Source organism: Patagioenas fasciata, chromosome Z, assembly GCF_037038585.1.
Source record: "Patagioenas fasciata isolate bPatFas1 chromosome Z, bPatFas1.hap1, whole genome shotgun sequence".
Lineage (NCBI taxonomy): Eukaryota > Metazoa > Chordata > Aves > Columbiformes > Columbidae > Patagioenas > Patagioenas fasciata.
In genome coordinates, this window is record NC_092560.1 from 40,751,588 (window position 1) to 40,768,039 (window position 16,452).

Sequence of the window (16,452 nt, forward strand, 5' to 3'; positions counted from 1 at the left end):
GTGATAAGATATAATTTTAGAAATCAGCCCTTTTTACCTGCTTACATCTTACTGTTTCATTCCTCCCAAAATCTGCCATATAGTGCTAAAACATCAAGTGTAGTGTGAAAACTGATTGAACTTACTTAGGTCTGTAGTGAGGCTGCCTCTTTTATTAAAGCAGTCAATACAGCTGGAGCAAACAGATGACCTTTCAGGCATTTGATCCATCTTTGGGTCTGATCTGCAGCCTGTTTTTTTTTTTTTCCCCCAGCAGTAAGTGACAGCATAATAAAAGACATTTCTCCTCCTTAAAAACCTTGCCTTATTTCTAATCCTAGACTGCAGTGGCTACAGCCACCCAAATACTGCCACAAACAAATCAGTCAGAGTTTAGGACCTAGAGCCCTATTTCAGGCTTATGGGATGTGACAGCTGACTGAAAATCAATGGAGCATGATTTATGGAGCATCATAATGAGGCAAGATAAGGCTCAAAAGCTGCTGTCTTGCCTTGAAGAATCAACTGCCTGCCTTGATTTTTAACTAGACTGCTTTCAGCACCCTCCTAGGATAAGAATGATTTGCTTATGAAAGCAGAAGATCAGATTTAAAGGAGAAGCCGCAGTGGTGCCCATGCTTTGCCTAGTGCTTTTTGCACTGTGTCTGAGCCACTCAGGTAAGTGTGATTTCTTCTTCTTCCAAGCTGAGCTGCAGATGTTCAAGAGTTTATTTCTGCTGGCCACTTCACTGCTGCTTGCTTGGATGAGGTGGATGCTGGCTTCCCTTTGTCCTCTTAACACTGCCTGACTAGCAAAAGAGAGCTGGATCAGCTGCTGCCTTTGTATTGCAACCACACATAGTCTGGGAATAAGGTTTTAATAACTGAGGTAGGGGGTGGTCGCTGGATAGAAGTTGACTAAAAATCTAAGCTTTAGTCTCACTGCTAAAGGGAGTTACAGGAGAATCACCAGCACCAAGAGGAAAACTGAAATGCCTCAGGTAAGGTAATGAAAGGCTAAGTGTCGTGTATGTATTTCTTGGCATGTTTTGCACGTCTATTTAGCAGACTCCCTGCTACAGCAATTCTGTGCTTGTGGAGAACTGGTCCTGGCACAGACCGCAGAGAGAAACAGGAACCTGAGAGAGAGGGGAAACATCAAACAGTGCTCAGTTAATTGTATTCACGGTAACCTCTCAGAGGGCTGCCCAGCTTTTGCTTTCTCTGTGATCCATCTGGTAAATTCAGGGATACACCTGTTCTGTGGTTACTTCTCTGTTTTTTCAAAGGCAGTGGTACTTTGTTCAGTGTTTTCTCCATACCTTTGTCTAACTTAATCTTCAGATGGGGCTTGATCAATGGAGCCGTTAGGCTACTTTTTCCACTTGATATATCTTCCTTCTCATTAAAAACTTCTGCTTTTAAACTGTTCTCCTGCAAGTACTGAAGCTGTCTTATAAGGGCATAGATCTTGTTCTTTTTGGCTTTTTTCTTTTTGGGACTTCTAAAGCCTTTTCCACTCTTTTCTGTGGCTTCCATAGTAACTGGGAATCAACACATCTAGCCCGAAATCCAGTTTTACCAAGTCTCTGCTATACTGTCTTAGAGCATTAGGGCCCTTGGACTTCATGTGAGGTACAGACTGTGAAACGGCACTGTTTTCTTATGAGGCAGTTTGTACACAGCTACAGACGCTGTGCCCATGATGCATGTGGTTGTGTGGTTGCGTATGTGTGTCCAGGGATTTATACTCAAATAAATCCAGAGCAATGCATTTCAGCATTAAGACAAAGCTGGTTTGATCCTGCATGGTTTTGAGTTGTGGATTTTTCCTATTCAATGGCTTTCTCATAAAATTTCCTGTGTTTAACGTGTTTCCCATGTTAGGTGCATGCCCAAATATGCACCCCTGTGAACCTCCTAAGGGAAAGCGAAAGGGCTGGGAGCTGGCATCTCTGCAGAGATTCCTATATATTAGGGGATTGGACCACTGAGGTTGTGGTTGTGAGTGGGGAGAAATATGTTATTGCTCTTCCTTTGTTTGTGGATGTATCTGGTGTGTTTGGGCAGGCAATCTTGTTTCCTAGGAGAGACAATCTTGTTTCCTAGGACAGACAATCTTGTTTCCTAGGACAGACTCTGACCCTCGTTTTCTGTGCTGAAGGTAAGGTTAGCCTTGGCATGACAACGAACCCTGGAGCAAGCAGAAAGGGTATTTGTGATTTCTCAGACTGTTATAGTAGACCTCAAAGGCTTTTCACAAAGCAGCAAGAGACAGGGTGGCCAAAGAGGCTCCTATAAACTGTATTGACAGCTGCATGAGCCCATTGCTGGCTGTGGTGCAAAGCAGGTAGAAAGGAGTATGAAAGCTCCCTCTAATCAAGTGGCCTCCACCTCCTCATGCCTCAGGCCATCAGGTGGCCTCCACCTCACCACAACTGAGAGAAGCACAGCCTATGCTAGAACATCTGACAGCAAAGTGATTGTTGTTGCTCTGTCAGTGACAATCATTAGGCTTCAGAGTTTACAGCTTCTCAAAGAGGAATGGGCATTTGCTGTGGCTGGAAGTGGGGGATGACAGTTGCTGGAATAGAATGGAAGACTGGTGAAGAGGATTGTAGACATGCTTAAGTGACTTGCAGCTGAGATGGAGAAAAACACATATATCTTACTAATTGCCATTTAGTCTTGTGTGCTTGACAAGTAGAATGTCTATGTTTAGATAACACAGGCTGGTGATAGACTCAGGGGCACCCTATGCTTGACATTCCTGTCCTGCTCCGGTATAGATCAAATGACAGTGAAAAAACACACCTGTGTGAACCTCTGATATACAGGTGAACATAGTAGGTTTGGTAACTCTCTAGCAAAGACTGGGCTCCGTGGTGCCTGTGTTCCCACTGGTGTGCCTCTGCCCAGGTGCTGCTCCAGGGATCTCCTGGTTCACAAGGTAACAAAAAAAAAAACTTTTTGCATTTCATCCGTGGTTTTGTGGTTGTTCCTGCATCTTGCCTTTGCTGGCTCACACAACAGTGCTGCTTGTACCCTTTGCTACGCTGAGAGAATCCAGACCAGATAAGGGAACGATTTTGTCCAGTGGGAAGCTCTGGTATAGGAGCAGGTTTTTGCTTTGGGCAATCCTTCAGCTGTGCCTCCTCCTGTGAAATCTCTCCCTGCCCATGGCCTCACACAGACCCTGTTGAGGGAGGCCTGTTTCCCTCAAGAGATGGGCAGCAGCTGCCAGGGGTGGAGGATATGGACAGAGATGGTGGTCTGCAGACCCCTCCTGCACCAAATGGCTGGCAATCCAGGCACAGGTGTCCTGCTCACACTGGGCTGGCAGAGCAGGGGTGGCAAGGGGACAACGTGGGCCCTGGGCAGCGCTCTGTGATGTAGTCTTTGACTGCAATATTGGCTGTGACCTCCATGGCATGAGGCCCATCAACACGAGCTCCTTTTTCCTCCATGGTGCCTTTAAAAACTGGTGAAATCCTTCTCATTCTGGGGTGCTGTGTGTGTGCACAAGGAAGAGGTGGAGGTCGTGTCAGGACCTCAGCATCATGGAAAGTGGGTCTGGCATTTGGGAAACAATGGAGGGTCTGAACCCCCCTTCCCCCTTCACATAGCAGGGGGAAGAGGGACCACGGTGGCAGGGACCAGAGGAGTCCCAAGTCTTGCCAGTTCACATCATGATGGCTCCATGCTTGATTGCATGCAGACCTGGCCCTGACTGCATCATCCAGCTCCTCCTGCTGCCAGGCTCCTTTCACTTTTTGCTCTGCTGATGCTGTTGCCCACTCAACCCACGTCTGGGAAGCAAGACAATTCAGCTTTCTCAAAGATCTGCTATCCCCAGAAGAAGGATTAATTTCTAAGTGCTGCATGAGGCTCCCTCAGAGTTGGCTCACAGGCCTTGTAGCTTCCAGCAAGGAAATCCCACCACCCCGATCCTTGTGCAGGGCAGATTTAATCTCAGGCCATAAAAACTCACCAAGTGCAAGTGAAATCCCTAGGCTCTGAAATGCCCACAGAGCAAGCCAGGGATTTCTGCGCAGCGACCAGATTTATCCTGCAGCCCCAGCTCTCTCTACTATGCCACAGGTATCTGAAAAAACAGAAGTCTTTCTTGGGGTGGCATTTATGAGGCTGGATATTTACTATTCAAGAGGGAAAGAGAGCACCTGATGCTCTGAGTCTGCAGGTCTTCTAAAGAAAAATAAAGTATGTTGACTAAAGACAAAAAGGCCACAGAAAACAGAAATCTAGTACAAAGTAATCACTGCTCTGGCCTGATGGTTTTTTTGCAAGTGAATTGGGCTTGGGCTGTCCTGTTTTCCCCTCCTCTTGCCATGTCACTAATGAGAGTCTAAGCATCTGAATTCCTACAGATTTTACTGTGCCGCTTTCCATGTCTGTTTTCTGGCATGTCCCCACTGTCTGTTGCTCTCTTCCAGATGTGGCTGCCTTCAGTTCAATTGCTGAAAGTGAGGACATGCTCCTCAAGCACTTATTTCAAGGCTATCAGAAATGGGTCCGCCCCGTGCAAAACTCCAATGACACCATCAAAGTCCATTTTGGATTAAAGATATCACAGCTTGTGGATGTGGTAAGTGTTGTGTTTGTCTTGGTAAAACATTCCTTCTTTTATAGACCGTCAGGCATCCACCTGGCAGGCCTGGTGATGCTGCTAGCTTTTGCCTCCTGACGCATGAAATGCAAAGCAGTGGTCAGACAACAAAGCACCGAGTGTGGTGTGGTGTGACCTCCTGCCCCATGCCCACCATGGGCCATATGACTCATTTATTTTGCAGCAAACCTGAAGGTCCTTTTCTCCCTGCTGTTCTCAGGGAATAAAGCCTCATTGCATCAGGTGTTAATAAAACAGTCCATACTGGACAGTCCCTGGTGCCTACATCTGTAATTTAATAATAAGACAGCTACAGGACAGGGATGAGGAAGGGCAGAGATAGTTGGAAATCATTCACATTAAGCAAGCCTATATCCAGGCCAAAGGCAGCTCATATTTTGACCCAGCTGGCCACTCAGATAAGATACTAGGAGCAAACCAGATAATGCTATGTTTTTGCCCACATGAAAAGTCCCCTTTCCCTTTCTCCTCTGTCACTGCAATGCACAGTGGAATTTCCACAGGACCCAGAGGTACCCATGCAACAGCGTGCTCTTGCAACCCCCAGCCTCTGACAGCATCCCCCTGTGCTGTGGAAGTCAGACTTTAGTTTTGTGATTTATTTACATATTCAGGACAATGTTCCAGCTTTTATCTTCCCAAACTCAATCCAGGCTGAGCTCTGTGTGGAGATGAGCCATCCTGTGAGCCCACAACCATGCGTATCCTGACCCCTGTTGCTGGCTTAGCCCTGCTATTATAAACCTGCTATTATTAATACCTCCCTGCTCTTTGGCATCTGATGCCTATGAGTTGCTGTGAAATGCCAGACCTCAGTTTTCTAGTCTCAAAAGTTCCCAGTGAGAGCAGAAGCAGCACATAGAAAGTCAGTTCACTTCCCCCAGCAGTGACTGAAGAGCTCCAGGTCCATGGGGAAACAGGACCAAAGGAATTGCCTCTGCTCGTCACAGGGTTGGACTCAGCCTGCACAGGGTCTGTTTCTGCTGGGTGTTTTGGTATTGCAATCATCTCTATCTTGTGTCATCCTAGGATGAGAAGAATCAGCTGATGACAACCAACGTGTGGCTGAAGCAGGTAAATTAGACCAAATGAGACCTCTCCCTCAGTGTGTGGCTGCTGAGCCAAGTGGCCACCCCAGCCTGCTGCCCATTGCACCATCCATCCCCTTTTGTTACGCCAGCTGGTCAGAAAAAAAGCAGCACCATGTTACCTTGCCTCAAGTTTTTACTTTACTCCCCTCACTTCAGCAAATGCATAAAGGGGCAGAAAGGCAGGCAGGTGTGCCTTTAGGAAACAGAATATCCTCTTCTGCTGGCCCACAAGCCAGCTGTGCCCTCAAGTCATCTGTATTTCAGGGAAGCAACATCTCCTGACACTGCAGTGGGTGTCCCTGAGATGCTGTGTATGCCCTAAGGGACTATGCTGTCTCAGACTTAGAGGTCATGCAAGTACTGTCTCTCTTGCCCAAGATAAGAGTGGTGCCTCAGATAGAATTCATCTTCAGCATAAGTAAAGAGAAAAAAAAAGCCAGCTTGTTACTCCACAAACAAAATTAAAATCTGTGGCAAATTAATTAGATCTCTCTAAGATAATTGCTTCTAGAAGTGACAATAATTTATACAAATGGGGGAAAGGTGAAAGTTGAACTGTTCTTCTTCACTGAACTTTCTTCTTCACTCCTGAAGAACACTGCATTTGGTTTAGATTACATTGCATCATTTTACTGACCTTGTGACAATTAAGTCTGTCAGCCACGTGAGTATCTATAAATATGTCAGCTAGTCCTAGGCAGAGGACATAAAACGCAAGCCATACTTGAAATTATTACCATGGGAAGTACTTCCCAGGGGTCACTGGGCTGGTGGAGGAGAAACATGGCTCAGTATTTGTTCTCAGTCTGATACCCGTAGTGCTGCAGCGTGTGTGAGCTTCTGGGTAGAGCAGAAAACCCTAAAGACTGTATGAACATTATATGTAAAGCTGGTCTCTCCCTTGAAGACGAAGAAGATCAGACTTGCCCTCGCTGCAGGGAAGACATGAATTTCCCCTTTTGCTGGGGAAATTCGCCACTGATTTGAATCCAACTACTGAGAGACTGCCCTGAAAGAGCTCTGGTGTTATATTTTTTCTACCTTCAGCTCCAATTGCAGAGTTCCTCGTGTGCACAGGGCCAGATCTTGGCTTCCTTATTCTGTCTGAGTAGCCACTTGGGCAGACAGCAGTGCTTTCCTGCAAAGGTAACTCCTTGACCCCTGTCTGTCTTCTCCTTATTCCCACCTTCTTTCCTTGGAGGCTGCAGCACCCACCTTGCCTGCAGGTCCAGGCCCTGCAGTCTGCAGGTGTGAAATCAACTCGCTTTACCCTCCTCATTCTCTCTGTTCCTGCAAGTGTCCCCAGAAAGATTTTACAGGTCTTACAGCCTTTGACAGAGTATTCCTGGGTCTGACTGTCTCCTTCTTAGGGAAGTCTTGGCTGCTTGCTCCATTCAGGACAGCAAAAAAAAAAAAAAAAAAACAAAACCCTGGGGCAGGCTTCATCCTGCTGGCTGGGTGACAACTTCACCCAGGTTACAGTGACTGTAGAAGAGACAGACCTGACTCACCCTAGCAAGCCAAATCCAATCCTGGTCTGCCCAAGGACATTAGGCCTGAGATGCTAATGCAGACAGACATCTATCAGATGTCTTTCCACTGCTGCATGAACCTATGTGGGGACATTTTAGGTTAGCCCATCCCTGATGAGCACCCTGTTCGTGTGCAGCATTGACCGCCCCAGATTCATAGCCTGAAGCCTGTGTCACCACTCCTGCTACGGGAAATGAGGTTCTGCTGCAGGTTAACCCAAACAGGCTGCAGGAGGTAGGGACATGCCACCATCCACTTATTACCTCTTGGATGTGAGGGAGGATGACAGGGAAGCCACTTTTTCTGGTCCTTCTGCCTCATGCTGTGGCTAAAAGAAGGACTTACCCAAGAGTCTGTACTGTAGACATGCTGATTTTGCTGGAGGTGCAGGCTCTGATTTTCACGCATCCAAATGCCCCAGGAGGGACAGGCTGAGCACCAGATACCTGTAGCCTGACCCATGTGTCCTGCTTGGGGCATCATGCGTTCTAGTTGGCTTAGTGTGAAATGGTTCCACGTGCAATCCAGTGCTTGGGGAATTATTAGAATGCATAAGTACAACAGCTAGGAAAAGGTCCATAAAACTAAACAGAATTAAAATAATTTTTAATTTTGGGTAGGGAAAAGTGAAAAACACTAAACCAAACTGGAACTTTCTAATGACACAGACCCTATCCTTCTTCAGGAAGTAGGGAGGTCAGGGAAGTGTCATCCTCACCCTGGGTGTCTGAGGTTCAGTTATTGTTTCTCTGCAAGAGTCTGGCTTTTCTTAGGTGAGCAAAGCTTAAATCCAAGTGTTTTTTGTTGTTTTTTTTTTTTTTTTTTTGGTCGGTTGATTTGTTTGATTTTTTGTGTTTTTTTTTGTTTGGTTTGGGGGGTTTTGTGTGTTTTTTGTTTGTTTGATTGATTGATTGCTTTGTTTTGTTTTGTTTTGTTTGTTCATTTTTTGTTTGGGTTGGTTGGTTCGTTGGTGTTTTTACCTCAAATATTCAGATATTCAAGATGATGGGATTTGATGATTTTCATGCAGGCAGACACAATGTGCAAAGTCACTGTTAATAGTTGATGAGAAAGTATCTGGGTTTGGGCAAGCTATGGAGTCTGCTAGCAACTGTTGAGAATCTGGCTCCAGTGTTTTTTGGTCCACTTGTTGTGTGTTAAGCACTTGAGTGACAGCCCAGAAATGAGAACTTGGCAGAACTAGAGGAAGAGGATTGGAGGGTCTGGAGCAGCTTGGAAGGGAGAAGAGAGGAAAGAGCCCTTCCCATCTGCTTCTACCATTCATGTCAGCATAGCCCATAGGGAGATTCCTGTTTTAAACTGCTCATCTTCAAAGTCTGCATACAATATATTTTCTGCTCCAGTAAGAAGATGATACACAACCACTTGCCTTGCAGACATGAAAGAGCACTTTAGTTAGGAGAGAAATCAATGCAGGGCAGGGTGGAGGGAGGAATATTGCAGATGCAGCAAATAACCTAGGCCAAGGGACTGCTCTAACTCGACTCCAGAGTGATTATTCTGTTTCTAGGTGGCTCACAGGGTATTTGATTCTGTTGTGTTAGTGCAGGCTATGAGCTCACTATGTTGACTGCTGCTGTCAGCCCTGACTGTCTTCATGTATAACACATATGTTTCCAGCCTAAGCTCCCTTTTGCCTATTACAGGAGATGTCCAGGACAAATATGAGTCTGTGCCCATCTAACAGTTCAGGCTGGTGGAAACAACCCATTCACCGACAAAAGTTCACGATAAAAGGGGTGTGCTCTGCCCCTGCTGCTGAGGCTAAGAGCAGGAATAATCCTTATTTTTCCACACCTGAACAGCTCCCATTCCTGCTTTAGCAGCAGGAGCCCGGGGTGGAGAGCTGGGCCTGACAGCTGATGCCAGCCATTTCTGCAGTTCAGGGAGTGGGTTCTTATCTCTTCTGGTGCAGGTAGTAGGGCCATTAATCCTGCCATGGTACCACCCTGGGCAACTGTTTTCTCTGCTTATGCCTTGGAATAGATTTTAGGAGGGGTCTACCAGCCATCTGCCCATGACTTTGGGCCCCATCCCTTCCCTTCACCTTTAAGAGGAAGGTGCTTGTTCTTACTGTCTGTGTTTAGGTCTCTAATGCAGCTCTGGCTTCCTGTCACACTGTAAAGGACTGCAATAACAAATGTCTGTAGGTATAGCTGTGAAAAGGACATGGAATCCAAGAAATAAGAGGGAAGCACCATGGTAGGAGAAGCAGCAGAGAATATAACTTTTTTGTTTGCCCTTAAGTCATGGAGGAAATTGCCAAGAGAAGGCTGAGGCCTCCACATCCCTGAGGAGCTCTTAGTGCAGGAGTTTAATGGAAAGTGATTAATCTTCTGCTTCTCAGTATTGACCACGGTCTACAGCTCTTGCTTCCTCTCACTGCTGTTCTTGTGGGCAAATAAAAACTCCCATCAATAATGGACGGGCATCAGACAGCTGCTTTTCCACTGCAACTCTGTGGAAATATCCAGGTTGCTAGAGCCACTTTGCCACAATCTCCCTATCTGAAAAACAAAAAGAGGAGAGAAAAAATATTCTGCACTCCCACATGATAAAAATGGACAGGACTCCCCCTACTTTTGCTTGTTCAGGATTGTAACCAAATGCTTTACAATAGTGTCATACTATTTTTTCCTGCAATAGTGTGCAGGTCTTTCTGATGAAAGAAAAATGTGTTGGTTTGCAAGGACAGTGTACAGATATTAGGTGCTGTATTCTGCTCACTGAAAAAAGCCAGGTCTCCACTGAAAAGAAATTAAAGGCCACCTCTCTGTCACTTGGGTAGTAGCAGCCATGTCAGCTGGCTCTTCTATGGCGTCAGTGCCAGCCAAAACCGCTGTGGGCTGGTTCTCAGAGGGAAGAACAGATGCCATACCCAAGGGAAAGCAGCTCCTTCCTTCTGGGCTACCCTCAGGTGGGCTGGACAGGGTGGTGTAAAATGAGAGTCAAGTGCTCTCCGGAAATGCCTGCCTTGAGGTTGCCTGCAAAAGGACAGATCACTGGGGCACTCCTATGGCTGGAGGGGCAGTGCTCATGGGGGTTAGCATCTCCCAGCCATCATTGTCTGAAATCCTCTCTGCAGCTGAGCAGTCCTACACCAAGCTCTGTCTATTGTGCTGTGCAATGCAGTCCCTCTGAGATAGGTGGTGGGAGAAGGAATGAGGCTGTTGTGTGTAAGTGGTCAGAGGATTCTGCTGGCTTGTTACAGGAATGGATTGACCACAAGCTCTCCTGGAATCCAGATGAATATGGAGGGATCACTGCCATCCGTGTCCCCTCTGAATCCTTGTGGCTTCCTGACATTGTTTTGTTTGAAAAGTGAGTAGCATGTCTCTTTGCTCCAGGCTTAGGTCGGTTCTTGGGTAAGGCATGTCAGCCACCATGAAGCTTGCGTGTGCTGTCAGTAGGCTGCTTCTTTAGGCAATATGAATGTTGGCTTCCCTTATGCTCCAGGTGATGTGTAGAAAGCAGACTTGTGAGGGGGTAGGGCTGGGGCAAACATAGTCATGTACTTGATATTGTTTCTTCCTGTCTGACTCTCAGTGCTGATGGACGTTTTGAAGGATCCCTGATGACCAAAGTCATAGTGAAGTACAACGGAGTGGTGACCTGGATGCCACCAGCCAGTTATAAGAGCTCCTGCACGATGGATGTGACCTTTTTTCCTTTCGACAGGCAGAACTGCTCCATGAAATTTGGGTCATGGACATATGATGGCAATATGGTGGACTTGATTTTGGTGGATGAAAATGTAGACAGAAAAGACTTCTTTGATAATGGGGAGTGGGAGATCTTAAACGCCAAAGGTATGAAAGGGAACAGGAAGGATGGGCTGTACTCTTACCCATTTGTCACTTACTCGTTTGTGTTGAGACGCCTTCCACTCTTTTACACTCTTTTCTTAATAATCCCTTGCCTGGGATTGTCTTTTCTAACCGTCCTGGTGTTTTACCTGCCTTCAGATGAAGGAGAAAAGCTTTCATTGTCGACATCAGTTCTAGTCTCCCTCACTGTTTTCCTTTTAGTGATTGAGGAAATAATCCCTTCTTCTTCCAAAGTCATCCCTCTGATTGGTGAGTATCTGCTGTTCATCATGATTTTTGTGACCCTTTCTATTATTGTGACTGTTTTTGTTATCAATGTCCACCACCGCTCCTCAGCAACTTACCATCCCATGGCTCCTTGGGTTAAAAGACTCTTCCTTCAGAAGTTGCCTCAGCTACTTTGCATGAAGGGCCATATAGATCGTTACTCCTTCTCAGAGACTGAAGAAAAGAAAACTACCTTGAAATCAAAGCTGCTGGGGAAGCAGAAACACAAGCAAGCAAAAGAAGGAGAGAAAATCATTATAGCCTTCCTGGAAAAGGCAGCTGACTCCATTCGATACATTTCCAGACATGTTAAAAAGGAGCATTTCATCAGACAGGTAGGTGAAAGAAGGGCAAGGAGGGATCGCAGTTTCCTCAAGAGCAATGAGTTCCAAACTCTTACCTTTTCTGCATGCCTTCCCTTTGCCTCTTCCTCTTGCTTTGGACTGAAACAAGTCCTAGGAGCTTCCCCTGCTTGATAAATATTATAGCTTCTGAGAAAACACATTGCTTCAAGGAGAACTGTATTGTGCTGTGAGAGTCCATGCATTTCACAGATGCAAGAGGCCACAGCAGCCTCTCCTGGGGAAATTCCTGTTTTGGGATTATTTGAATAACTTTGTCCTGCTTATGTTGTGAATAGAGATGATTCTGGAAAACCTCTGAACTGTCATATGCTCTGAAAGTCTGTCTTTCACAACACCTACAGTGAGGTCTCTGTCCTGGTCTGTAGTTGCCACAGTGTAGCTGCCCTGCCTTGGGTGGAGGTTTTCTAGATTTTCACTAACATTTGGATTAGTCCCTAACTACCATCTGTCTCCTCCTCCCATCAATCCACGTGGCTATTTAAATGGCAAATGGCTGTGTGCATAAACAATGCATCTCATGCGAGGGCAGGACAGCAGAACAATGCACCTATCAGCATATGAAAAGAGAAAAACTTCTATCAGCACCCTCCTAGCAGAATCCAGGGCTTTGTTCGAACTGTGCTGAGAGGACTTCAGCAGAAAGGTGAACAGTAAATCAAACACACAGTATGTGAGCATATAAAGTCCATGACTTAAGCCTTGTGTTCAAAGCCGAAATATTTTTTAATATAAAAAGTCCCTTTGGTTGCTTTTATAAATAGCTCTTTTGTGTGTGCAGGGTTGTGTCAGTACTCATTATGCAAAATGTCCTTCCAGAATGCACAATATCTGAGCCAACAGAGCACTTAAGCAAGCACAAGCCAATAGGACCACTGGTTTTGGAAGCAGCACCTGTATCAAAGTGCTGTTCAAGAGCCAATTCCTGCCACTTCAAGGGAAATGTAGTTCTGTGGAAAGAAAGCCAGTTCATTATAAAGCCATCTTCAAGCTTGAGTCTGTAAACTTTCAATATGTACTTACATAAAAGCTTGTGCACAGCCTGAAACAAATCTGATTACCATGTGCATAAACCTATGGAATTGTTTTGAGTGACTAATAGCTATGGGTGCTGAAAAGGTGATCTTTGTCAGTTTTAGGGTACAGCACATTGCAGACTTCTAACGGTAAACAGATTTTTTTTTATCTGAAATATATGTTTCAGTATCAATAAAGTACTGGGCTCATTACTTTTTCTGTTTGTTTTCCCTTTCCCCTTCCCAGGTCGTCCAAGACTGGAAATTTGTAGCTCAAGTCCTGGATCGGATCTTCCTGTGGTTGTTTCTGGTGGTGTCTGTGACGGGTTCAGTTCTCATCTTTACCCCTGCATTACAGATGTGGCTGAACAGCACTTTGTAAAAAAATGCTCCCATGGTAGCACACAAGTAGTACAATGCCAAGGAATGGTGGTGTCTTTGAGCTTGGCCTCTGTTTTACAGGATGGGAAGCAACAGCAAGAACGAGAGAGGGCATTGACTAGTGCTTTCTATCTTTATACAACTCTACCAGTTAGAGATTTGGTGGAGACCAGAGGGGGGCTTGGTGAACAGCTGAGACCTAAAGTGAATTGGGCTGCACAATTGGCTTATAAGTATTTTATTAGTAGCTTGATTATATACAATAAAAGTCAATATTATTAGTTAAAATTGGAAATAGTACTTCCAGTGCAATGATTATACTTAGAAGGTAGATCTGTCAGTTAAAATGATACTTTACAAATGAAATTATAGTAAGAACACAAACTAGTACTCAGTTTAGTTACATCTCCAGGTAAAAATCACAAAGTCTCTACAGATCACTTTGTGCATGTGTCAGAACAAACAATTGCACAGCATGTGCATCAGAAAAAGTACAAATACCTTTCAGGTGGGGTGTTTGAAACCTTGACTCTGTGGCTTCACCTGGCTGCAGGATCAGCTCAACAGTGGCAGAATTTACCACTTTGCCCACCTACTACTAGCCTTGATAGCATGCACACTTTATCTCTCCTCTTGGCCATCAGGAAGCCACAAGGTGTTACTGACTTTTCAGTATTATTTGCAACTTGCCTGCTGCTTTATAATAAACCAAAAGGCTGAACAAGCAAGGATTTTCCCCGTGCTCTGCATTTAGAAACTATGATTCCTGTACCTGCTTGTTCACAAGTGGAAGCATATCACATGGAGAAAGGTGACTACACTACTCCACAAGGCAACAGTGATCTTCCTAAACAGTTCAGTTGGAGGGGAGCTGCAGACATTGTTTTTGGGAAACGAAACTTGTGGCTGGTGCAAAAGTGGAGTTTCTCCTGAGAGTTGTGGGGTGGGCTGGCTACCAGGAAGGTATATCTTCTCGTGTTGGCTTGTTCATGTTTTCCAGACAATTCAGAATTTCATTAGTTTAATTTCTTTAAATGTGATCCTTCCGCATGATTAGAAACAGCTTGTAGATGTGACCTGACAGAAAACACACAGGTGAAGCTCTCATCACTTTTGCTGGGCCAGTGTTTTACCAATATGGAGTGCTTTAGAAAATCCCATTCAGAACTTGTACATGTTTTCAAGGTTAGCAGGGGATTTGGAGATCCAATTTTTGACAACCTAAATGTTAATCTGGTGTTAAAACTTTAGCTAATCTTGAAACTTTCTCCCTAGGGATGGAGGTTAGAAGGTGTTAAAAAGACACGGAGGTATTCTGATGCTTAGATTATGTGTGCACATCAGACCTATGTTAGTATCATCCCATCTTGTTGTGTCACTGCAGAAAGTTCTGTTCACTTGTGCAATCATTATTAATAAAGATGTATTTAGTAAATTATCCCTGAGGTGAGAGTGCTCATATACTGGGCTTTGCTGTTGTTTTGTTGTTAACAAAGTTTAGTTTGTAACCCATTTTAAAAGCCTTGTCTCAAATCTATTTGAACAGAGAGATTGTCACATTCTTGGAAAGTCCTTATAAATTTTTGGCTTTATATGTGAGTTTGAAAAGGAAGCATTCAGATCTGGTTATTATATTGCAGGAACCTAGAACAGACCAATTTAGTATAGCATATACAGATAAATGTCTTAACATAAGTCACTGGTATAAAACTCTTCCATATTGACCCTGCTACCAGCTGGTCCTCTTTTCTTGCATTATGTCAGTTTGTTCCCCTGGCCAGTACCGTGAAATGTCCATATGAAAACAGCCAGGAGGCCTTTCTTTCCAGCATTTACAGAATCTTGAAATCAATTAGTGGTAGGTTTTCCAAGTACTGCTGCCAGGAGCTGCCTGTTAGCCATGACGGATGACAAAAATCTCTCCTGGGCAAGTGCTTCAGGTATTTAGTTGGCAGATGGTCCTGTCCTCAGCTTACAACATTCTGGTTGCCAACCTGCAGGCAATGTATGGCTTTTCTCACATGGCAGTGTCTTATGCGAAGCTGCTTTTCCTAGCTTTTGCTGGTAAAGGTCAGCAGGGTTCAGGTCCTCACATTGGTAGATGTATGAACATTGCATAAGCATGGCTTTAGTCTCTGGTCTTCCTAGCACGGCATCTTGGACTGCTACATCTGTAGTCTCATTACTCATTATTTTCTTGCGCTGTTTCTGAGCTTCCCTAAATCCCTTTGCTGCTGGCCCACAAATGCATCCAACATGTCCCACAGCCTGGACAAAACTAGGGAAACATTTGGGCAGATGGTCCTCCAATCTCTGCTCCATGTGCTCTGCATGTGGATGACAACCTTGCAAATTGCAAATCTTAAAAAAAAAAAGCAACCCTCTGCCTTACTACTGCCTCAACACGTGCTGCCTTGATTTCTGGGCACTGGCTTGCCTGGGCCTTGGCACTTCTTGGTAGGACTATGTGCATTTTAGTGGAGGAAAGTGAAAAGATGGTCTGCCTTGGGAAGATAATGTGTTTGTTGAGCTGCTGAATTGCTTCTGTGCTTTTAAAATTAATTCATAGATGCCATCACTCTTAAGAAAAGGAGGTTTCTTGCTGGCAGTGCTACATTGGGACTTCTAATAGCAAGGGGCACTGCTGATGTGGTCTTTGAGTGGATGGGGTGAAAACAGACACACCACTCTGTGTGCCCTGCAATGAAGATGGGTGCTTTTCCTGTGACTGTGCAGAGTGTGCAACCCAACTCAGCATCTGGGATGGCATCAGCTCTAGCTGAAACTTTTCTTTGTTTTGCAGTTAGAAGGTCCCCCAGAAGAGCTGGGGTAAGCAAAACTGTCACTTTTGTGTGGGTTCTTCAATGTCTGCTCAGCAGTGGGCCCCTACTGAAGATTTCTCTCCAAGGTGAGATCCTTGGGGATAGTGTCCCTCACTATCTCTAATCAGCCAGCTACTTTCGCAAAGCTGACAGGCATATGCAAGGATCGCCGTCCTGAGTGTGCCCAACACAGCCGAAAACGGCAACAGGATCCAAAAGTTACTGCATGGGGGAAAGGAAGGGTAAATAGTACACTCAGAAGGAGACAGAACATGACTTTGTAAATCTCACTTTCTTAGGATACCAGGCTAATGAGCTAAACTGTCCAAACCCTGTGTTTGTGGTCCAGAGGCAAGAGAGATGTATAGCACTGTAAATAACAAAGACAAGGAGCTGGTGCTGGGGCATGGAGGCCTTCTAACTGGAGATGAGGAGCTGTATAATTGTGAATGGTTAGACAAGAAGCCAGGGATTTTGCTAAAGTCAGCTTACTGGCTGTGGGGTA

General features: G+C 45.1%; 1 protein-coding gene across 5 annotated transcripts; it reads left to right on the plus strand.

The window, feature by feature from the left end:
- The first annotated feature begins 224 nt into the window (after nt 1-224).
- Nucleotides 225-14,563, plus strand: CHRNB3 (cholinergic receptor nicotinic beta 3 subunit). 5 transcript variants are annotated; one of them, XM_071802405.1, is made up of 7 exons: nt 225-657; nt 4,434-4,585; nt 5,657-5,701; nt 10,484-10,593; nt 10,819-11,081; nt 11,436-11,701; nt 12,992-14,563. In XM_071802405.1, exons 1-7 carry the CDS (start codon nt 615-617, stop codon nt 13,124-13,126), a joined length of 1,014 nt encoding a protein of 337 aa, XP_071658506.1. In that variant the 5' UTR covers nt 225-614; the 3' UTR covers nt 13,127-14,563. The 5 variants fall into 5 exon arrangements, with proteins under 5 accessions (XP_071658506.1, XP_071658505.1, XP_065716620.1 ...); XM_071802404.1 differs by having other exon boundaries at nt 227-657; nt 10,819-11,348; XM_065860548.2 differs by having other exon boundaries at nt 229-657; nt 10,819-11,701.
- Nucleotides 14,564-16,452: the final 1,889 nt, after the last annotated feature.